The sequence below is a fragment of the Carlito syrichta genome, unplaced genomic scaffold (assembly GCF_000164805.1).
Source record: "Carlito syrichta isolate Samal-C Ts95f unplaced genomic scaffold, Tarsius_syrichta-2.0.1 Scaffold307299, whole genome shotgun sequence".
Lineage (NCBI taxonomy): Eukaryota > Metazoa > Chordata > Mammalia > Primates > Tarsiidae > Carlito > Carlito syrichta.
Window position 1 is genome coordinate 17,135 of NW_007251395.1, and position 24,478 is coordinate 41,612.

The 24,478-nt window shown below is 40.9% G+C and overlaps 1 protein-coding gene across 1 annotated transcript in view; it reads left to right on the top strand.

Moving 5' to 3' along the window:
* LOC103266695 (translin-associated protein X-like) overlaps positions 1–24,478 on the top strand; it is a 36,997-nt gene extending 12,519 nt beyond the window's left edge. The window contains exons 4-5 of the mRNA XM_008064327.2: positions 19,360–19,487; positions 23,978–24,478. Coding sequence (XP_008062518.2) covers positions 19,360–19,487; positions 23,978–24,355 — 506 coding nt within the window. The 3' untranslated portion in view covers positions 24,356–24,478. The remainder of the gene's footprint in view (positions 1–19,359; positions 19,488–23,977) is intronic.

Sequence of the window (24,478 nt, forward strand, 5' to 3'; positions counted from 1 at the left end):
CAGGAGCGGCCACTGCACTCTAGTCTGGGCGACAGAGTGAGACTCCAACTCAAAAAAACAAACAAACCAAAAAAAGAGCACGTGGCCACTCCAGAGTCTGGCAAGGCAATGGCCTAACACTGCCTTTGAGTAGTAAGGTAGAGACAATCCAAAAACAAATTCACTTTATTTTTCTGACAGTGTAGTAATGGTCATTGATTGATTTGAGAACACAAACTTAATAGAGTGAACTTTATTTTACTTATTTTTTTGAGTTGGGTGTCTTACTCTGTCACCCAGGCTGGAGTGCAGTGGCACAATCATGGCTCACCACAGCCTCAACCACCGGGGCTCAGGTAATCCTTCCGCCTCAGCCTCCCAAGTAGCTGTGACTACAGGCACAGGCATGTGCCACCATGCCAAGCTATTTGCCTTGTACCTCTTAATCATCTCTAAACTGGAAATTTGAAGTATTCCAATTAGCATTTCCTTTGAGTGTCACCTTTGAGCATCATATCAGCACTCGAAAATTTCAGATTATGGAGCCGTTTATATTTGGGATTTTTTGGATTGGGGTACTCAACTTGTATACCCTAAGATTTGCAGAAAGAGTGGAAAATGAATTCATTTAGTATCTGCTCGATACATACATCCAATTTCAATCTAAACATTTAAATTTCAGCACTTGTTTTTCAGAAATGTTGCAATGGGTCGGGCTCGGTGGCTCAGCCTGTAATCCCAGCACTTTGGGAGGTGAGTGGATTGCCTGAGCCTGCAGGTTCGAGACCAGCCTGGGCAACTTGGCGAGACCTCGTCTCTACAATAAAAAAATTAGCCATGTGTGGTAGTGCACGTCTGCAGTTCCAGCTATTTGGAAGGCTGAGGCGGAAGGATTGCCAGAACCCAGCAGGTTGATGCTGGGGTGGTTATGAGTATGCCATGGCACTGCAGCCTGGGTGATAGAGTGAGCAACTCAAAAAAAAAAAAGAAAACGAAATGTGTTGAAATGTCTTTTAGTATTGATAAGTGAAGTTACCACAATACATCAGCTAAAGCTGTGGGAGTATTATTGGAAATTGTGGAGATGAGGTCTCGCTGCCCAGGTGGGTCTCCAACCCGCAGGCTCAGGCAATCCACTCACCTCAGCCTCCCAAAGGCGCGGGATTACAGGCTGAGCCACCGAGCCTGGCCACATCTGTCTTTATCACTTTTTTCTATTACATCGTGCTGTATGCCTATCTTGAAAAGGTTCATGGCAGTTAGTAAAGATAATAAAAGTTGATCACAGTAGTTTTTACTTTTGACTTCAGCTTGTGCTTAAGACTTGTATTTTTGTAAAAACCTGCATATTTTCACAATGTTGGGACTTCATGTATGAAAAATGATGTTATGTTTTTCATGTTTAGATTCAGTTTCTCAGTTCCTTATGAGTTCATGTTTAGGCTCCACTAATTTTGCCAACCTAAAGTGGCCCAAGTATCCAGAGGGATTCACTATAGTATGTGGCCCAGGAGCTTTGCTTTATGTGGCCACATGCATCACTGAGTAAGGTACAGTATAAAGAAGGAGTGTGAATACGGGCAAGGACCATATAGATAAGACCAAAAGAACTCAGAAAGCTGTACACTGGCTTTTACAATGGAGCAGAAATAGAGGGAGAAACGGTGAAAGGGACATGTGTTGAGTCGCTTGGAGTATTTCTTAAATCAGGAAGGACGCTCTCTACTCTTAATAGGAGGGCACTGGTGAAATGAGAGTGATCTTTCTTCAGATTTTCCCACTCACTGTATCACTGAGGATTATTATAAGCACCATAATCTCTTTAAGGTCTTTGTTTATTATTTGTAAGATTTTTTTGAAGATTTCCTACTCAAGGATTTAAAAACTGAGGATTCCCTGTATCTCACTTTGCTGCAAGAGGTCTTTAAAATGACAGGCTGGGCGCGGTGGCTCAAGCCTATAATCCCAGCACTTTGGGAGGCCAAGGCGAGAGGATTGCCTAAGCCTGCAGGTTCGAGACCAGGCTGGGCAACATGGTGAGACCTCGTCAAAAAATTAACTGGGCATAGTAACGCGTGCCTGTAGTTCTGGCTACTTGGAAGGCTGAGGTGGAAGGCTTGCTGGTGCCCAGCAGGTCAAGGCTGTGGTGGCCATGAGCTTGCCCCTGCATGCCAGTCTGGGCAACAGAGTAAGACTCCAATTAAAAAAAAAATTAAAAAAATAAAGTGATGATCTTTGAATTGAAGCAATAAATATGTTTTTTTCTTAAAGTTAAAATAAAGCAGTCAAATATAGAAGCATTTGGACTTAAAAATTTGCTGACATATTTTATTTGATAAAATAAGGTTATTTATAATTAGAGTAGCATTAACAATATGATGCTTATGAATAGCTTGCTGCTTGTAATTGTTAAATGCTTGTTTTGGTGTTACTCCAAATAGTTGTTCTCTTGACTTGAAGATAAAACAATTCTGGCATTGAACTAAAGGAGTTCTTTGCTTTTCCTCATTAAGAATAGTGCTAATGGCACGCAGAGCATTTCCCTAAGGGATACTTGTGTGCGCTCAGACGTTGAATATCCTAATAACTGAACAACAACAAAACGTTCTGTCTGTTTTCTACACATTTCTTATCAGAGTAGGTTACAGATTGTCCCAAGGGATGGTTAAACAAATGAACGAATAATTAGCTGCTTGAAATAAGTTACTTAAAATTTTTTTGCCTTTTTTTTCTCATTGAAAACTTAACAGTTGGAGGGAAATGGTCCTTCGTCTCAAAGAAAAAAATTTTCTTTTAGTTTAGTTTATATCACTGACAATGATAAAAAAATTGTCATTTTTTGAGACATTTTGATGTACAAAGCTAAGTTCATACCCTAAATAGCATATTAATTTTTTTATCAAAAAATGTGAATGATATAAGGTTAAATGAGTATTTTGGGCCATTTAGAGATTATTTTTTAAGCAGTTTTTTATATTCATTTTTGTAGTACTTCTAAATCATAGATACTATTTTTTGTAACTTCACAAGTAGGGAAGTTGAGATTGACAGAGGTTATACCTAAGGTCATAAAGTAGTAAGTGGTACCATTGGTTCCTTCCCATATGGATTTAATTTACTTATTGACTTTGCAGCCTAACCCCTGGTTAAGGCTTTATCTTGCTTACCCACAAACATTAAGTTTTTCCTTATAAACCCATGACACATTGTTGCTCTTTTTTCAAAGCACTTATTATCATCTAACATAATGATGTAATCTCCTTCCGTATGTATTGTCTCTCTTTTCCTTTTTTTTTTTTTTTTTCCTGGCATCAGGTGATCTTTCTCCCTCAGCCTTCCAAGTAGCTGGAACTACAGGCACATGCCACCATGCCTGGCTAATTTTTTGATTTATTGTAGAGATGAGGTCTCACCAAGTTGCCCAGGCTGGTCTCAAACCTATGGGCACAGGCAATCCTTTCACCTCAGCCTCCCAAAGTACTGGAATTATAGGCAGGAGCCACCGTACCTGGCCTGTTTTTCAGTTTATGTATCCCAAACACTTAATAGTTGGTTCATAAATGCTGAAAGAATGAAGAACAGAATTATTTTCTAAAGGCTTTACTTTTTTGTTCTACTGTATTCTTTATCTGATAATTTGCTTCAGAAGTTTTTATTTTACTACTTTTTGCTTTTTTCACAAGAAAACATGTTTTCAGAAATTGTTCCTTAGACATACTAGCAGGAATAGGATCATTATTAACATTTAGGGAAATCTGATGCTTATTATATCATTACAGAGAAATTTTAAATAGGTTTGGCATATTAGCAGAATGGGAAAGGCTCTCTGGAAAAACGCACTAGTGTGTGAATCTTTCAGTCTTTGAAATAACTTTAGGAAGAACTTAGTGAATGGAAAGATATAACTAAAAATTGTATGTTTATGGGTGAGATTAAGAATGAAGTGCCAGATTTGTTGGTTAGTTAAAGTAAAGCTAAGTAGAGAAACAAGTGAATAAGCAGTGACATTGCAGTGACTTAACAAAATTGAAATCTTTCTCTTTGTGGAAGTGGTTTGAATATTATCTGCCCCCTTAGTTATTCAGAGACCTGTGCTGTCCAGGGCTCCGCTATTGTTAGCACATGATTTCCAAGATCAGCCTGGGCATCAACTTAGAACTGACAGACTATGGGAGAGAACAGCGAAGGATGGTGCCCGAGGGTTTCATGGGCCAGCCATGGAAGTGGCATAAGACACTTCTGCCCACAATATGACCACAACACTTTATATATAAAGGGGAATATAGAAAAGGGAACAGTCTAGGAAAGCCTTTAGGGTTCTGGTTTGGCCAGCTAGGTGAATGAATGGGAATGTGATTTATTAGGAGAAGAAAACAGGTAGATGGAATTGATTTTGAGTATTTTGAATTGGAAATTATGAGGCAGTAGGTAGCTGTCTACTAGGCAATTTGATATGTGGGTCTAGAGAACTCAGGATGCAAGTCTGATATGCAGTTACAGCCTTGGAGTCATGAGGTCATAAATTGTAGTTGAAGCCGGGCTCGGTGGCTCAACCTGTAATCCCGCGCCTTTAGGAGGCTGAGGTGAGTGAATTGCCTGAGCCCGCGGGTTTCAGACCCGCCTGGGCAGCGAGACCTCATCTCTACAATAATAAAAAAAAATCAGCCGGGCGTGGTAGCGCATGCCTGTAATTCGGCTACTAGGAAGGCTGAGGCGGAAGGATCGCCGGAGCCCAGCAGGCGAGGCTGCGGTGGCCGGGAGCGGCCGCTGCACTCCAGTCTGGGCGACAGAGTGAGACTCCAACTCAAAAAAAAAAAAAAAAAAAAAAAATTGAATTTGTAGACGTGGATAAAACTGTCCAAGGCGATTTTAGAGTAAGAAGAAAATCAAAAACTGGGAACTGGAAATACTAGGGGTACCAAAAATGTATACACATTTTGAGAGATGTTATCTATGTATTATTTTGAGTTCACTATAGTCAGAAGTGTCTGGATGCTGATGGCAACCACTTTGAGCATCTCTTGTAGTTGCAGATGTCAAACATGTCTTATATTCATCTGCAATTTTAATAGTTTTTTCCTTTCTTAAAATGTGTACACATTTTTTGGTACCCTCTGTAGAATAAAATATTTAATGGACTAGGACCCTCGAGTAATCAAGATTTGAGAATGGGACCCAGAGCTTCAGTAGATTGACAAGCCTTATATGAGAGGACAGCCCCCTCTTTTGAGATGGGCAGTTAAAGATGGGTTCAGAGGTGAGGAATTGAAGAGATTCTTGCTTAGTAAGTAACCTCTGTGTTGATGTCATGTGCTGAGAAAAGGGGTGAGGTGGGAAGATGGTTTAGAATTGATGGGAGACTGGAGATGAAGAATGACTCTGGTCTGGGCATGGTGGCTCGTGCCTATAATCCTAGCACTTTGGGTGACTGAGGTGAGAGGATTGCCTGATCCCGGGTTCAAGACCAGCCTCGGCAACTTTGCAAGACTTCATCACTAATCAAGAAAAATTAGCCAGTCGTAGTGGTGCATGCCTGTGGTTCCAGCTACTTGGAAGGCTGAGACAGAAGGATCACCTCATCCCAGCAGGTCAAGGCTGTGGTGACTGCATGCCACTGCACTCCAGCCTGGGCGACAGAGTGAGACTCCAACTCAAAAAATAAATAAATACATACATACATACATGCATGCATGCATGCATACACACATACACACACACACATACATAAATACATACATACATACTCACTCACTCACTCACTCTGGGCTCGACATGGTAGCTCAAACCTGGTAATCCCAGAATTTTGGAAGACCGAGGCAAGAGGATTATCTGAGCCCAGGGGTTCGAGATCAGCCTGGACAACCTGCCGAGACCTCAGCTCTACAGTAAATCAAAAAATGAGCCGGTTGTGGTGGCACGTGCCTGTAATTCTAGCTACTTGGAAGACTGAGGTGGAAGGATCACCTGAGCCTTAGCAGGTTGAGGTTGCAGTGTCTGAGCATGTCACTGCACTCTAGCCTGGGCGACAGAATGAGACTCCAACTCAAAAAAAAAAAAAAAAAAGAATGACCATGAATGCAATGGGGTTGAGGGCCTAGCCAGGAGCATTTAATAGTTACTGTTCATCAGTTTTGAAAGTTTACCGTATGGGGCCATTGCCTTGCTAGACTCTGGTGTGGCCTTGTGCTCCTTGAGCTAGGCTGTTGTCATGCTTCCTGACTTTAGCCTCTCCCCCACCGTGGGGAGGTGAATCTTCTCTTTCTCTCCCTCTTACTAATTTAAATACACTGATCTAACTTCTGTGCAAGTCTTTGCGTCTTTCATGCGGCATTGGATACCCGGACACCCACCCCCAGCGGACCTGACCTAACATTCAAAGGCCCTGCTGGGAGAGTGTGACCCTGACATCTTTGTAGGCCCCAGTGAGATGATCCCAACACTTGTGGAGGGCCCCCCGAGATACGCCGCGCTCTTGCGCTCTGCTCCTCCTCTTGCACTGAGACCTGCTGCTCACTCTCTTCTCCAGAAGCCCATTTTGTGGCCCTTGAAGACCACGCTGGCCTTGGAGTGTCCGCCTCCTTTCCAGCCTGTGAAAGGTGAATAATCAACGTCTTTCCACTTTCTTCAAAATAAAAGAAAGTTTACCTTATCAGTAAGTGTAACCTTTTCTGGATAGCCATAGGAATGCATGAGGCAGAAAGTTAAATTTCTTCATGTTTTGGGTTTTACTCAGTTGCAGCGGGATGACAGCAGGAGAAGTAGGACAAGGTATTCAGCTTGGGGCACGATGATGGCCATTTTGCTTGTGAAAATAAAAAGATACACTTCTGTTTCTGATAGCATATCATTAACTGTGATAGTACAAATTTCAGCATATGTAGTTTATCTCAGAAGCCAAATATGCCCTTATTCCAAGGTACTGTATTAGTTTGCTAGGCCTGCCATGATAAAATACTACAGACTGGGTCGCTTAAATGATTGAAATTTGTTTTCTCTTTGTTCTGGAGGCTAAAGTCCGAGGTCAAGGTGTTGACAGGTTGTGTTTCTTCAGGGACCTCTCCATGGCGTGTTGGCGGCCGTCTTTCCACATGGCTCTTCCTTGGTGTATGCGCGCATCTCTGGTGTCTCTGTGTCCTAATCTCTATTTATGCCACCAGTCATACTGGGTTGGGCATACCGTCATGACCTGAGTTTAATCACCCATTTGAAGACTGTTTCTAAATACAGTCACATTCTGTGGTACGAGAAGTTAGGCCTTCAACATATGAATTTTGTGGCAACACAATTCAGCCCATAACAGAGACTTTTTTATTTGGTTTGTGTATTGCAGCTAGAAGAAAAACTACAAATGATAAGTTATGGAGTGATTGTGGAGTTGCTTTTGAATTAAGTCCAGGGGTGGGGTGAGGGTTTTGTGTTGTTCAGCTGAGCTGTGGGCCTCTTTTATAAACCCACAAAAGAAATGCCCCAAGGAGAAAAGCAAATAGTATCTGGGAATTTAACTTGGGTCCAGGGATATAAACAGGTATTTCATGCAGATCGTATTCTCTCAGGCTGCAGTAATAATATCTTGGTTGGATTCAGGAAACTTTTCTTTGTTTGAGGCATACCCTTGGTGGAGAGGGCAGTGGCTGTCTCTGCACAGAGGGAAGAAGTCTGAGAGAAGCGAGTCTTACTGATAACCACCAAAGGATAGTACACACCTACCTTAAGTGTTAGCACACACTTCCTTTTCCTCCTCTACTCCCTTTATCCTGTAGTGGTTGGGAGAGACAGTATGAAGAGAGAGAAACAGATTTGACAAGAGTTGGAAGCTGAGAAAGGAGCAAGCCTGTCCTGTGCATCGGCAGGATATGGCCGGGCGCAGTGGCTCACGCTGGTAGTCCCAGCACTTTGGGAGGCCGAGGTGGGAGGACTGCTGAGTCCAGGGCTTTGAGACCAGCCTGAGCAACTTGCTTAGACTTCGTCTCCACAATATATAAAAAAAATTAGCTAGACACCGTGGTGCTAGCCTGTGGGTCCAGCTACTTGGAAGGCTGAGGCAGAAGGATCACCTGAGCCCAGCAGGTGGAGACTGTGGTGGCTGTAAATGTGCCACTACACAGCCTGGGTGACAGAGTGAGGTTCTGATTAAAAAAAAAATACATTGGCAGGTTACCCAGTCACCTAAGAATTGTCATTTTAATGAAGGAGGTCATGGGAAGAGTTTGATGTTGTTCTCCATGTCAAATCATGGCTCAGACAAGGGAGGCCAAATTAAACAAAAGCTCTTTCCAGTAGCGTCTAAAACTTAAGAAGTGATTTGAGAATTATTGGAATGACTTGGATAATTTGTTAAATTTTATATCATTTGGTAAGCAGTTTTATAATAGATACAGTTTAGTGTGTTAAGAAAATAAAAGTGTATATTTCAAAATGTGTGTTTAATGTATGTAATACTTTATATTTCTGTTAAAATATTTTGAATATCACTGTAAAGGATGGATTTGAACGTGATGACAAGAGTTGTTTAAGGGATTTCTATAAGGATTAAGTGAGATAGAAAGATAATGTGATCCTTTGCTATTAGAAAAGTCAGTGTGTAATCCTGCGCCTTTGGGAGGCTGAGGTGAGTGGATTGCCTGAGCCTGCGGGTTCGAGACCCGCCTGGGCAGGGAGACCTCCTCTCTACAATAAATAAAAAATCAGCCGGGCGTGGTAGCGCATGCCTGTAATTCCGGCTACTCGGAAGGCTGAGGCGGAAGAATCGCCGGAGCCCAGCAGGTCGAGGTTGCGGTGGCCGGGAGCGGCCACTGCACTCCAGTCTGGGCGACAGAGTGAGACTCCAACTCAAAAAAAAAAAAAGAAAAATCAGTGTAAGGTTCTCAAATTGATAGTAGTTTTTCTAGTCATTCAGGTCTACTTTTTTCTTTTTGAGTTGGAGTCTCACTCTCGCCTAGGCTGGAGTGCAGTGGCATGCTGCTCATGGCCACTGCAGCCTCAACCTGGTGGGCTCAGGTGATTCTTCTGCCTCACGCTTCCTAGTACAGGAACCACAGGCATGTGCTACCACGCTTAGCATTTTTTTTTTCTTTTGATTTATTGTATAATCAGGGACTTGCCATGCTGCTCAGGCTGGCCTCGATCCCCTGAGCTGAGATGGTCCTCTCGCCTCCACCTCTCAAAGTGCTGGGATTACAGGCTTGAACCACTGCACCCGGCTCAAGTCTACTTTTAAGAGAGAGATTTACTCAGTGAGGAGTATTAGAGAAGATCAACTTTGCCATCAGATGTTTCTCAGCTCTATAACCTTGAAACCAAGTATGCAACCTGTTTGAGTTTCAGTCTTCTCACCTTTAAAGTGGGAACAATAATAGCTACCTCTAGGATTGTTTTGAAAATCAAATGAAATATGATTATGAAAAGTATTTCTTATTTTGGTTTTGGCACATAAACATTAACAAATGTTTGTTCCTGCTCTTTCTGGAATTTAGCAGAGTTAATCTGTAATAGTATGTTAAATTTTAAAATTTATTTTTATTTTGGACAAAAACTTGGTAACCCTAGCTTGCTAAACATACGCGCTTTACAGTACTTAAAGTCGAAACCCTGCTCAGATAGTCAAAATCCGAGTTTGTGGAATTCTATTTAGGTTTTCCTGTTGCTAGTATAAGTGCGCATACTTTACAAAGGTAAAGCTTATAAATATACTTATTTTCAGTGTACAGTTGTATATTTGAAAGACTTTTTAGCAGAGTGGCCCATGAATTAAATATACATGTGATTTCAACATTTCATTGATATGGTAAATCTAACTTGTTTAACAATTCAGGTGGTACTCCTAGAAGTAGTTACAAATAAAATTTTTAAAAATTGAAATTAGGTACTATAAAAGTAACCCTTCTGTAGTGTTTAATATATTCGCAGAGTTGTGTACCTATCACTGTCTAATTCCAAAACATTTCATCACACTCAGAAACCTCCCTACCTGTTAGCAGTCACTTTCCATTTCCCCCTTTTTCTTTTTTAAATTTATTTTTATTTATCTTATTTTTTTTGAGTTGAAGTCTCACTCCGTCGCCCAGACTGGAGTGCAGTGGCCGCTCCCTGCCACCGTAGCCTCGACCTGTGGGCTCTGGCGATCCTGCCACCTCTGCCTTCCAAGTAGCTGGAACTACAGGCACGCGCTACCACGCCTGGCTGATTTTTGATTTATTGTAGAGATGAGGTCTCGCCAAGTTACCCAGGCGGGTCTCGGACCCGCGGGCTCAGGCAGTCCACTCACCTTGGCCTCCCAAGGCGTGGGATTACAGACTGAGCCACCGAGCCTGACTTCCCCCTTTTTTAATACCTTTTGCCTCTGGCAACCACTAATCTACTTTTTGTCTTTTCTGGACATCTCATGTAAGTATAATATGTGGCCTTTTGTTTCTGGCTTCTTTCATTTAACTGGTTTTCAAGTTTCCTCTGTGTTATAGCATGTTTTGGTCCTTCATTACTTTTCATAACTGAATCATAGTCTGTTATACCACAGTTTTAACCCTTTATACTTGTAGACATCTTGCGAATCAGCTGTTAGCAACTCAACCACACTTTTTTTTTTTTTGAGTTAGAGACTCACTCTGTCGCCCCGACTGGAGTGCAGTGGCCGGCTCCGGCGATCCTTCTGCCTCAGCCTTCGAAGTAGCTGGACCTACAGGCGCGCGCTACCACGCCCGGCTAATTTTTTTTATTTATTGTAGAGATGAGGTCTCGCCGAGTTGCCCAGGCGGGTCTCGAACCTGCGGGCTCAGGCAATCCACTCACCTCAGCCTCTCAAAGGCGCGGGATTACAGGCTGAGTCACCAAGCCCAGCTTCAACCACACTTTTTAAAGAAATAGTGAAAAATGAATCACTTCATATTGAATAGTGTAGTGTTGGAACCAGTCATTTTATTGTAATGATACTTGGTTTATAATGGAATTTTGGACATTGAGGAACTTATTAATGACAAAAAAGTCAAAATTTTTTATCTTACATTTTTCTAGCATGTGGTAACGTGTGGAATAGTTACCAACATGCATTGCAGGCTCATTGATACATGTGCAATAGTAATTTGTTTGGTGTTTTCTACCTGGTGTTTTTCTATTTGAGCAGACAATGCAGTCTCATTTTCTTCCTCCCACATTAATAATAAGTAATGTATTGTCCAGTCTGTTGTTTGAAGATGAGAGAGGACATACTTGTGACTCTTGAAAGCCACCTCTCAACTGATCCATCATATCTCAGTATATATTCCATCTCTTTATTTGCTTTTTCATATAATGTGAGTGGAAAACTTCAAGGAAACATACATTTTTTAGAAATCTGTGCTTGCATAAGTTTGTCCTGTATAATCACCAGCAATCTCGTATGTCCCCTGAGAGGGGAGATCCAAGTGGTTTGCTAGGTTTACGATGTCCCCTTAGAGGGGACATCTGAATGCAAAGCCTTAAAATCCATTTGTCAGTTGTTGGACGTTTGGTTTATATCCACTTTTTGGTCTGTTGTGAATAGTGCTGGTATTAATATATGCCTGCATGTTTTTGTGTGAACATATGCTTTCAATTCTCTTGGGTATATATCTAGAAGCAGAATTTTGAATGATGAGGTAAACAGTTTTCTAAAACATTAAAAACCCAGAAACAAAGTTGAAACATATGAGATTTAAATTTATAATGAGACCTTTGTCTTTTCTGTTTATAAGTGATTTTGCTGGAGAATTGGACTGGATGTATATTGCTTAAGTATTATAAGAATAAGTGAAAACAATCAGAAGCCTTGAACTGGGTATTCCCTGTATATGTTCTAATAGGAGAACAAGGAGAAAAATAACAAATTACATAAAAGCAACTTACACACACTTCTTTCTTACTGGCAACTGATTCTGTAAATAATTCTAACTGGATTTCATCCAAGGCAAAGACAGAAGGGGAAGGCATTGTTCAATGGACTATGGCAGTAGGTTGAAAATTTTCACCTTGGGGATTATTCACTGAAATAGCGGATGTCCTTTTTATCAGGTTGAAACACAACTTGTTTAAACATCCTTTTACCTACATGTGACCAAAATGCTTTTCACTGTTTCAGGCCAGATGCCCTTGAACTTTCTCTGTGTTATAGCATGAAAAGTAATTTTGATATAGCAGAAATAGCTACCTCATCTCTAAAGTAACTTTTATCAAACACATCCCAAGAACGATTTACATTAATGACCTTGGATGTACTTAAAAATTGAATATCTCACAGTTGCCCACATTTAATAGAGATTGACACCACAGATAAATTTTGAGAACTCTTGTTCCATATTCCCTTTTTTTGTAAAATAAGTCAGTATCTCAAATTCTGAACTTCATCAATTTGAACTCTGTAATTTTGTAGGAATATTTCTTTCTTTCTTTTTTTTTTTTTGAGTTGGAGTCTCACTCAGTCACCCAGACTGGAGTACAGTGGCCGCTCCCAGCCACCACAGCCTCGACCTGCTGGGCTCCAGCGATCCTTCCGCCTCAGCCTTCCAAGTAGCTGGAATTACAGGCGCGTGCTACTACGCCTGGCTGATTTTTTGATTTATTGTAGAGATGAGGTCTCGCCAAGTTGCCCAGGCGGGTATTGAACCCACGGGCTCAGGCAATCCACTCACCTCAGCCTCCCAAAGTGCGGGATTACAGGCTGAGCCACCGAGCCCGGCTGATACTGGATTTTAAAGTAACATTAACATTGCCCTGGATTTTGCCCCTCACTGTCTTGCAAACTGGGTGACAAGCCCCAACAGTTTGCCATAAGCTTTCTTTTCATGCCAGAAAAGCAGTGGATATACTAACATTTCTGACACCAATGCAAAATCAAAGCCTTTCTTTGAATATAAATCCACTGATTGGAGTCTTACGTCATCTTCCTTACACAAACTACATCCACAATTCATTTTTTTAATTTCCAGTTTTTGTTCTTTGTTTTTTTGAGTTAGGGTCTCACTCTGTCACCCAGGCTGGAGTGCAATGGCATTCTCATGGCCACTGCAGCCTCGCTCTGCTGGGCTCCGGCAATCCTTCGCCTCAGCCTTCCAAGTAGCCGAAACTACAGGCGTGTGCTACCACACCCGGCTAATTTTTGATTTATTGTGGAGACGAGGTCTTGCCAAGTTGCCCAGGCGGGTCTCGAACCCACGGGCTCAGGCAATCCACTCACCTCAGCCTCCCAAAGCGCGGGATTACAGGCTGAGCCACCAAGCCTGGCCTAGGAATATTTCTTGAAGTATTATAAATTAAGTACAACTAGGTAGCTCTGAATACTTGAATACTAAATTTTAAAATATTTTTTTGAGTCGTTTATATTTTCATAAAACTAGTGAGGAGCAGGAAGAGATTATTAGAAGCAATTTACTGTAAACATTTGAGTCTCTTCTACATAAGGTGCTGTCTTTGGGAATCTGGCAAGGAGCAAGTCGTCAAGGCAGTCCCTGCCCTCAACGTTCTAGGACACGAAATAGGAGATCAGTAGCTCTTTTTAGTCCAAAACTGACTGAAACATTTAACTGAGTAAAAGTTTTTTTGTAGTGAGAATGAAGAAATTAGTGCTGCCTTGATTGGGGTATATCAAAACATCTAAACTTATTTTGTAGGCAGAAAAAGTGAGAGGGGATTCACAGGTAAAGAGTGGCATGGAATCATGCAAATATGAAGTATGTGTGAGAGACTAGAGATTAGGTTAAAGCATGGAGAAAAGATGAGATGGGAATTTAGTGGTGGAAAATGGGAAGGGCATGAGCTTTCGACTTGGATGAATTTCCTAGTTTCTCTGAGCCTGTTTGTCACTAAGGAAGGAGAGTAATACAGTCATTGAAGGTTACAGTGAGCATTTAAAAGATGGATGTAAAGTACCAGATGCGTAATCTTAGACATGCAAGACTTAGTAGACTATTATTCGTATTTTATTTTATATTTATTTATTTTCTTAGAGTCAGATTCTCACTCTGTTGCCCAGGCTGGAGTGCAGTGGCATGCTGCTCACAGCCACCGCAGCCTTGACCTGCTGGGCTCAGGCGATCCTTCTGCCTCAGCCTTCCAAGTAACTGGAACTACAGGCATGTGCCACCACGGCTGGCTAATTTTTTTATTTATTGTAGAGATGAGGTCTCATCAGTACTGGGATTATAGACATGAGCCACCAGGCCCGGCTCTAATACTTTATTTTTAAAAAGTTTTGTTTGAGGCTTCTGGGTATATATCCCAATGAGCTGATAGCAGGGACTTGAGGTATGAACCAACTCATGTACATAGCAGCAGCATTGTTCACAAAATTCAAAAAGCAAACCGATATTGTATTTCTTTTTTTTTTTTTGAGTTAGAGTCTCACTCTGTCTCCCAGGCTAGAGTGCAGTGGCACGCTGACAATCTCCGCAGCCTCCAGCTGTTGGGCTCAGGTGATCCTTTCACCTTAGCCTTCCAAATAGCTGGAACCACTGGCGCATGCACCCACACCCGGTTAATTTTTTGATTAATTGTGGAGAGGAGGTCTCGCCAAGTTGCCCAGGCTGGTCTTGAACCCCGGGACTCAGGCAGTCCTCTTGCCTCTGCCTCCCAAAGTACTGTGATTACAGGCTTGAGCCACTGCACCTGACTGGTACAATATTTCTAAAACTACTCCTGTTCTAAATGAATGTTATTTAACAAAGATAATAATAATCGTAACATATATGGTAAAATATCCTTTTTCAATGGGAAAAAAATATGTCCAGATTTATTGGTTGTAAAAAGTTATTTTATCCACATGAATCAATTCAAAGTATGGAAATGTGGGTTTTTTTGTTTTTTGTTTTTAAATTTTAAAGATGTGAACTATAATTCAGGGGTAGGTATGCAAATGTTCATTATGCAGGTACCCTTGTTGATGAAGTGTGTCCCCCTTTCTCTGGCAGTTTCCCACTACTGCAAATCCTGCCCCTACCCTCCCCTGGCAGTTTGAAAATATGGAACACTTCACGAATTTTCATGTCATCTTTGCGCAGGGGCCATGCTAATCTTCTCTGTATCGTTCGAATTTTAGTATATGTGCTGGCTTCCAGGCTCAAGTAGTCCTCTTGCCTTGGCCTCCCAAAATGTGGGATTACAGGCATGAGCCACCACACCCAGTGAATATATATTTTTAAAATGATTTTTATATCAGATGTAATGGACTGTGAAAAAAAAGATTTGTAGTTGTTAAAATTAACTAATTACAACTAACTTCCAGGTCTGGGTCTCACTTGTAAAACAAAGTACTAGACACCATGATCTCTATGGCACTTTTCAAATTTGGAAAATTATGAATTATTCTTCCTACTGAAATATGAAAAAAAAGTCCATCTTAATGAAACTAAGTTATATAGCAACCAAACAAATGCCATTTGCTTCTGCACCAAGGCGCTTCTGAATGATATTTAAAAAATCATTATTATTGCTGAAGTGTTTGTGATTTTATCAACAGCTACATATGAAATAATATTAAAATCAACAAACAGGATGAACAGCATTGTTTAGGGGAGTGCATCTAGTTTTTTTCTAAGTATGGCTGTAAAGTTAATACCATCTTATAAAACTTTTATGTCACTTTAAGAAAACTGAAGCTTGATCTCATAAAATTGGTGTATTAGCCAATGGTTTGATCTTCTACTAACTAGATCAGCAGCAAATATTCAGTCATAGAATCTTCAGACAAATACAAACAAAATGTTGAACATCTGCTATATAAAAGAGCTTGTATTTTTAGCCACCTGCTACTGCATCTGACCAGTTCTTTGTTGCAGTCAAGTGGTGAGCTGATACTAAACCCCAGCTTAGAAAGCAGGCTTGTTGTTCATGCTGACGACTGTGCCAGAAACATGGGACAGCCTAGAAATAGAAATTTAAGAAAGGGAGAGAGAGATTGTATTTGAAATGAAATACAGCATTCTGAAACCTATGGACTTTAACAAGCAGTGGAAATTTATAGCTGTAAGTGTTGACATTAAGAAAAGAGGCTGGGTGCGGTGGCTCAAGCCTGTAATCCTAGCACTTTGGGAGGCCGAGGCGGGAGGATTGCCTGTGTCCAGGGATATATATATTAGCTGGGCATGGTGGCACATGCCTGTAGTTCAGCTATTTGGAAGGCTGAGGCAGAAGGATCGCCTGAGCCCAGCAGGCTGACGCTGGGGAGGCCGTGAGCGTGCCAAGGTATTTTTTACAAAAAAATATGCCAGTTATGGTGGCATGCACCTGTAGTCTGAGCTACTTGAGAGGCTGAGGAGGGAGGACACTTGAGCCCAGGAGTTTGAGGCTACAGTGAGCCATGCTCGTGCCCCTACACTTCAGCCTGGGTGGCAGAATGAGACCCTGACTCAAAACAAAGCAAAAAAAAACCCCACTGTGGCATAAAGTACCTAACATAAAACTTACCATTTCAGCTATTTATAAGTGTACATTTCTGTGGCATTTAGTGCACGCACATGCTTTTGCAGCCGTCATCATCGTCCATCTCTAGAACTTTTCCCCTCTCCAAAGTGGAAACCCTGTATCCGTTCTTTCATTGTATTTTGTGTTATTTCACAGCAGGCATTTTCGTGTTTATTACATGTTCTTATAAAATGTAACTTTTTTTTTGAGTTGGAATCTTACTCTGTTGCCCAGGCTGGAGTGCAGTGGCATACTGCCGGCCACCCCAGCGTCAACCTGCTGGGCTCCAGTGATCCATGCCCGGCTAAATTTTTTAAAACTTTGTCGTAGAGATGAGGTCTTGCCAAGGTGCATGGGCTGGTTTCGAACCCGCGGGCTCAGGCAATCTATTTGCCTCGGCCTCCCAAAGTACTGGGATTACAGACTGAGCCACCGAACCCGGCCATAAAATGTAATTTTAAATTGCCATTAGTTTTTTAGTGGATGCACCTCTTTTAGTGATTTTTGTGCTTATTATGTTACCAGGGATATTGCAGTGAACCAGGCAGTTATGAGTTTACACAGGCTCATACCCATTAAGTGAGAGAATGATTGCTTGGTCAGTCATTAGCACAATGACTCAGAAGAATACGCGCGCCATCTTGAGCTGACAGTTAATTTTTTTTTACCATCTCCTTCCATATCAGTTGCCATGTGTAGGACATGCACCTTACCACTGGTGTTTGAGTCTAACATTTAAAGCAGTTCTATATTTTGCTCAACATGATCCTGAAATGTAAGCCAAGTAGTAAGATTTGGGGACAGGATATGTCTTGAAACACGATCATGTGCTCCATAATGACGTTTCAGTGACAGACCACATGTATTACAGTGGTCCCATAAGATTATAATACCGTAGTTTTTACTGTACCTTTTCTATGTTTAGATATGTTTAGACACACAGACACTTACCATTGTGCTGCAGTTGCCTGTAATGATTTAATGTTACTGTAATCATTATAGTTAATGATTTTGCTCTGTATTCTAAGAACCATGGGAAGTTATTTGTGCTTTAAACAGAGAATGATGTGGTTGTAGTTATACTTGTATATTAAAAAGGCAAGGCTGGGCGTGGTGGCTCAGCCTGCAATCCCAGCACTTTGGGAGGCCTAGGTGAGAGGATTACCTGCGCCCCGGAGTTCAAAACCAGCTTGAATAATTTGGTGAGACCTCATCTCTACAGTAAATCACAACTAGTTGAGCGTGGTGGCATGCGTCTGTATTTCTGGCTACTTGGAAGGCTGAGGCAGAAGGATCTCCTGAGCCCAGCAGGTCGAGGCTGTGGTGGCCGTGAGCGTGCCACTGCACTCTAGCTGGGCGACAGAGTGAGACTACAGCTCAAAAAAAAAAAAAAAACACAAAGAAATTCTTTTTCCCTTTATCACGTTATGCATTAAGACATAATAAAACAATATTTAAAATTGTGGCTATAGAATTTCGTTGTTTTAAAACTTGAAAAAGTATTTATAGTACTATAGCCATGTGACAAAATTGCACTTGAACCACCCCTTAAATTTATACAAATTTTTTAAAAGGTATTTGCAATACTCTTTTGATCTTTGCCAAGGTTTGTTTTTTATTCAAGCGTGTCTGCTTTGGGTTTTTGTTTTTAGAATTTATGTCTGGTACAAAATTGTATTTCTTAGCTTTTAAAAAAAAAACTTAAATTACTAAAGCCGAAAGGTGTTATCTATTCTTCTTAGATCCATTTTGAAATATGACGAGACACACAGAATTTTGTATTTTGACACTTTTACCTACATTATTTAGAGTAATTTTGCCTATCAGTATTTTAAGAAAGAGTCAAATGAACCTTGATTTTATATTTGATTGCATCATTGTTCTGTTTTGCTGCTTAAGGAAGCAAAATGTAATTTACTCTTTCTGGTAAAACCTATCATAGATAGCCTTTCCCTAATTCGCTTTATTTGTTTATTTTATTTATTTATTTTCCCTAATTAGCTTTATTTGTTTATTTTCCCTAATTCGCTTTATTTGTTAATTTTATTTATTTATTTTTTGAGTTGGAGTCTCACTCTGTCGCCCAGACTGGAGTGCAGTGGCCGCTCCCAGCCACCACAGCCTCAACCTGCTGGGCTCTGGCGATCCTTCTGTCTCAGCCTTCCAAGTAGCTGGAACTACAAGCGCACGCTACCACGCCTGGCTAATATTTTTTGATTTATTGTAGAGCTGAGGTCTTGCCAAGTTGCCCAGGTGGGACTTGAATCTGCAGGCTCAAGCAATCCACTTACCTTGGCCTCTGAAAGTGCTGGGATTACAGGCTGAGCTACCAAGCCCGGCCTATTTCTTTATTTTTTGAGTTGGGGTCTCACTCAACTATTACCCAGGCTGGAGTGCAGTGGCATGATCATGGCTCCCCATAGACATGACTCCTGAGCTCAGGTGATCCTTCTACCTCAGCCTCCCAAGTAGCTGGTACTACAAGCGTGCACCACCATGCATGTCTTTTTTTTTTTTTTGTAGACAAGTGGTCTTACTTTGTTGCCTAGGCTGGTCTTGAATTCCTGGGCTCAAGCAGTCCTCCTCTCTCAGCCTCCCAAAGTGCTGGGATTATAGCTGTGAGCCACCACCTCCGGCTCCTTTCTTAATTCTTTAAAAAAATTTTTTCTGAAAATATCTTTGATATTTCTCTGTAGGAAAAAGTAGATTGTTAAGAGTAATGATTCAAGAAGTAAGAAGAAGACTAATACATCTGTATTTGAGCTGTTAAAGAAACTTTTGCTGTGTTCAGTGCTAATCCCAGCCACCTATCCTCAGGTGTTTCTTTGTATTCTGCGTGTGTGGTCTAGTGCCAGCGTTATACTAGGCGTCCATTAAGCTTTTGTTGTGCTAGATGAGGCTCTAGTGGAGGTTTTTTATTAGGACATTCTTATTAATTTGGCACTGTTCTGAGTAACTTTCTTGTTGGTTTTTCAGGACTGCAGGAATATGTGGAAGCTGTCTCTTTTCAACACTTCATCAAAACACGATCATTAATCAGCATGGATGAAATTAATAAGCAGTTGATATTTACAACAGAAGATAGTGGGAAAGAAAATAAGACCGTGAGAATTTAAAATCATATTTCACATTTATTATATAGTTTATATAGCAGCATAATGACTGCAGGGAATTTATTGGCCTATAATGCTAATAAGATTGAGATAAGAATGTTCTTTCTAGCATGTGGTTTCATAGATTCTCAACTAGGAAAATAGTCTTTTTAAATATTTCAGTTAGTGAATAAAACAAGAACAACTGTGAGTTGTTGGGGACAGTAACTCTCTTCACCTAAAGCGTTATTGAGTGATTATACTGAGTCTTTCGGTTTTACTATGTGTTTTTAAATGTGCCCTTTATAAGCACTATCTCATTTAATTTTTTTTATACCCATATGAAGTAAGAATTGCTACTCTCATTTTACCGAGAAAGAAGCAGGTTTTAGAAGGTAATTTAACAGAAACCACACTGTAAAAATTGTGACAGAGCTAAGATTTGAAACTAGATATTTTGAATCTAAGCCTGTGCCCTTGTCCACTCTGCCAGTGCTTGTCAAAGTGTGGTACAGGGATTCCTTGCGTCAGGTACCTGCCTCAAAGGGTTGTATTAAAGGATTTGACTTTAAAGGTTTTTAGTTAGGTGTTGTCTAGCACTTGACACATAAGTGCTCAATAGTTTGTTAATATAAAGTGGTTATTACATAATGAGAATTGTTCTGGTCTGAATATTTGATACCTTTTTGGAAATACTAGAAGATAAATAATTTTTTACATTATTTTTTTAAAGCACCACTCAGCGATTCAGTATAGGTAGGGAGGAGATGGAATAGAAATAATATTTTCTTAAATATCAAATAAAATGTTAAAATACAAAATAAGACTAATTTGGCATGACAGGTATAACTTACTTTAAGGAAGCCACCTATTAATTTTTAAAATTATAGGAAGTTTATTACAGAGGAAGTTCATTTTGAGGAATAAAATTCCTTCATATCCTTGATTCATTTAGTGTAGATTGAATTACAGGAAGAAGTAAAATAAGCCTTTGTCACTTAGCTTGCTGTTTTTTGTTTTTTTTTTGAGTTGGAGTCTCATTCTGTTGCCTAGGCTGGAGTGCAGTGGCCACTCATGGCTGGAGTGCAGTGGCCGCTACCCCACTGTCGACCTTCTGGGCTCTGGCTATCCTTCTGCCTCAACCTTCCAAGTAGCCGGAACTACAGGTGCACGCTGCCATGTCCGGTGAATTTTTTGATTTTTCGTAGAGATCAGGTTTTGCCAAGTTGCCCAGGCTGTTCTCGGGCCTGTGGGCTCTGGCAGTCCACAAGTTTGAAAAGAGCCTGGGCATCTTGGCTAGACCTGATTTTAAAGTAACATTAGGGCCGGGTGCAGTGGCTCAAGCCTGTAATGCCAGCACTTCAGGAGCCTGAGGCAAGAGAACTGCCCGAGTCCAGGAGTTTGAGACCAGTCTGGGCAACTTGGTGAGACCTCGTCTATACAATAAATTTTAAAAAAAATTAGCCAAGTGTGATGGCGCATGCCTGTGGTTCAAGCTACTTGGAAGGCTGAGGTGGAAGAATCTCCTGAGCCCAGTAGGTCAAAGTTGCGGTGACCGTGAGTGTGCTGTTGTACTCCAGCCTGGGTGACAGAATGAGATTCAGACTCTGAAAAAAATAACATTAGGGGCCAGGTGCGGTGGCTCAACCTGCAATCTCAGCACTTTGGGAGGCCAAGGTGAGAGGATTGACTGTGAGCCCAGGGGTTCGAGACCAGCCTGGGCAACTTGGCGAGAACTCATCTCTACAACAAATCACAAAAATTAGCTGGGTGTGGTGATATGCATCTGTTGTTCCAGCTAGGTTGGAGGATCGCCTAAGCCCACCACATCAAGGCCATGGTGGCTGTGAGCCTGCTGCTACTCTCCAGCCTGGGTGACAAGAGTGAGACTCCAACTCAAAAAATAAAAAAGAAGAAAAAAAATAATAGCGTTAGGAAAGTTACCATACCTTCCTTTCACATTCTCGAAATCAAAATGAAAGATACTAGGGGAAAGGCCACAAAACATAGAGTAAATGTACTGTTTTCAGAACTTAGACACTAAATTATTCTAAGATTATGATGTTACAATATTCATATATATTTTCAGATGGTTAAGACCACATTCATAAGTAATTTTTTCTTACAGTTCTAAAGCTTCTTGGTGATTGGTACTAAAAGTTTTGGGAATTTGACAGGGTATTTTGTTCCGAACCGCCTGTTGAAAATATCGTCAAAACCATTACATTTATTTTACAAAAAAGTTTTGTATTATGAAAAATTTCAAACATATATATAAGTAGAGAGAAATAGAAAAGTGCAATTAAGAAGCTTTATTACCTGTGATGTTTCTTAGGCCTCATTCTTATGTGATGAGGGCATTGTACCAAATGATGTCCGAAGAGTCCAGACAGTGTTAGGATTCATGTATTGGACACAGAGCAACCAGCGTGATCTTAATAAAGCTATCTCCCTAGTCTCATCTTGTACTACGCCTTAAACTTTACTCAAAAGAAGCTGGGCACAGTGGTTCACACCTGTAATCCCAGCACTTTGGAAGGCCAAGACGAGAGGATAGCTTGAGCCCAGAGGTTTGAGACCAGCCTGGATAGCTTGGAGAGACCTCGTCTCTACAATATATCAAAAAAATCACAAGGTGCTGCGCCTGCTTGTAGTTCCAGCTACTTGGAGGCTGAGGCGGAAGGATTACCTGAGCACAGCAGTCGAGGCTATGGTAGCTGTGAGTTTGCCACTGCACTCCAGCCTGGGTGGCAGAATTAGACTCCAGCTCAAAAATAAATAGATAAATAAACTTTACTCAAAAGAAATGTCACAAGCCGGGCTCGGTGGCTCAGCCTGTAATCCCCCGCCTTTGGTGATTGGATTGCCTGAGCCCGCAGGTTCGAGACCCGCCTGGGCAGACCGAGACCTTATCTCTACAATAAATAAAAAATGAGCCGGGCGTGGTAGCGCACGCCTTTAGTTCCAGCTACTTGGAAGGCTGAGGCGGAAGGATCGCTGGAGCCCAGCAGGTTGAGGCTGCGGTGGCCGGGAGTGGCCACTGCACTCCAGTCTGGGCGACAGAGTGAGACTCCAACTCAAAAAAAAAAAAAGAAATGCCACTAGTTCTTTAAATACACACAACACAGTTCTTACCTACTGCATGCCTTTTTAGTTTCTACTGCCTGAAATGCCTTCTGATGTAATTGCAACTTTGCCGTCTTTTAATAACAATTTAGCCACAAAACCATAATAAAAAATATTGATTATGGAAAAAAAATAAATAAATGGCAATTTAGGCATCACCTCTACCAGAAAGAACACAATAAAGAAAGAGAAATTGATGTGGAGGGAGGAAATTTACATAATGATGATAAAGATGATAGTGGCAAATATTTATTGAGTATTTTATGTTGCCAAGGACTTGATAATGTTATCTCATTTGATCCTTAAAATAAACCTCTGAGGTAGGTACTGTTATCCCATTTTACAGATGAGGAAACTGAGGTTTAGAGAGATGAAATAACTTGCCCAAGGGCATACCCCTTATGAAGCAAGGTCCCGGAAGAGGTGGGAGGAGATGGGTCAAGGTCATTTGGAAGAGTTAACCTCAGACAAGAGGAGGGACAACTCATCATCTGAGACTGGAGTCTAGAAGGTAAAATGGATGTGGCTGTCAGTAGTGGTTTTTGGGTAGAGGTAAAGGTAGAGGTTGTGCGAGGTGATCTGGCAAGCGACCAGGTCAGTGGAATTGGGCAAGACTGTGTTCTGAAGGTGAAGAGGTTTGGGATTGACTAGGGGACTGAGAAGAGCAGGGAAAGTTTGCAATTGTTGGAAGAGGCTGACGAGAGAACCATTTAAGAGTAAATAAGAGGATTGGTGAGTAACTTGTAGTGATAAAAGCTTTATGCAGTTACAGTAATAATTTTTCAACTCAGTATTACTCAGCCACCTGGATTAAGGACTAATGAGTAGATGTTAGTGTTGACTGAGGATTCTGTTTTTGCTGGGCAGTTGCAGTAGAAAATACAGGAGTCCCAGGGAATCAAGGATACAGTGAGAGAGTAATAAATTGTGAAGGCCAGTGCTAAGTAGGGGAAGACAAGAAGCCAGAAAGGGACCAAATGACTTAGGGAAACATGGATGGATCATAAGCTTGGAGGTCCTGATTATTTGCCATTTAAATAAGTGAGTGTCATGCAATACAGTCATTAAGTCTTGTTTCAGAATGTGTTCATTTTAGGTGTTGAGTGAAGTTGGAAATGGGTTTTATAATAATAAGTACTAGATTTAAAAAGCATCTGGAAGTCATCGGGTTCAACTCCCTATCCAGGGCATGGATTCCTCTTGTGACATCTTACATAGTTATTAAGCAAAATAGGTTGTTTTATTTAGAAAAAATTAGTATGACTTATCTGCTATTAGTTTTGTAGTTTATAATAAATGTGATACTTGCCATATTTACTATTTTTCACAGTGTATTTTCTTTGTGTGTGTGTTGTTTTTGTTTTGTCTTTTACCAGCCTTCCTCTGATGCACAGGATAAGCAATTTGGTACTTGGAGACTGAAAGTCACACCTGTTGATTATCTTCTGGGAGTGGCTGATTTAACTGGAGAGTTGATGCGGATGTGTATTAACAGTGTGGGGAATGGGGATATCGACACCCCCTTTGAAGTGAGCCAGTTTTTACGTCAGGTTTATGATGGGTTTTCATTCATTGGCAACACCGGACCGTACGAGGTTTCTAAGAAGTTGTATACCTTGAAACAAAGTCTGGCCAAAGTGGAGAATGCTTGCTATGCCTTGAAAGTCAGAGGTTCAGAAATTCCAAAACATATGCTAGCAGATGTATTTTCAGTTAAAACAGAGATGATTGATCAAGAAGAAGGCATTTCTTAGAATCACATTACTGTTGTTATTCTCTTGGGAACTCCCAAGAAAGACCAATTTTTAAGACTGTTATCTAGTATTTCATTTGACTTTATTGTGGCTTTTACATAGAAACATTTTTAGTTGTACTTG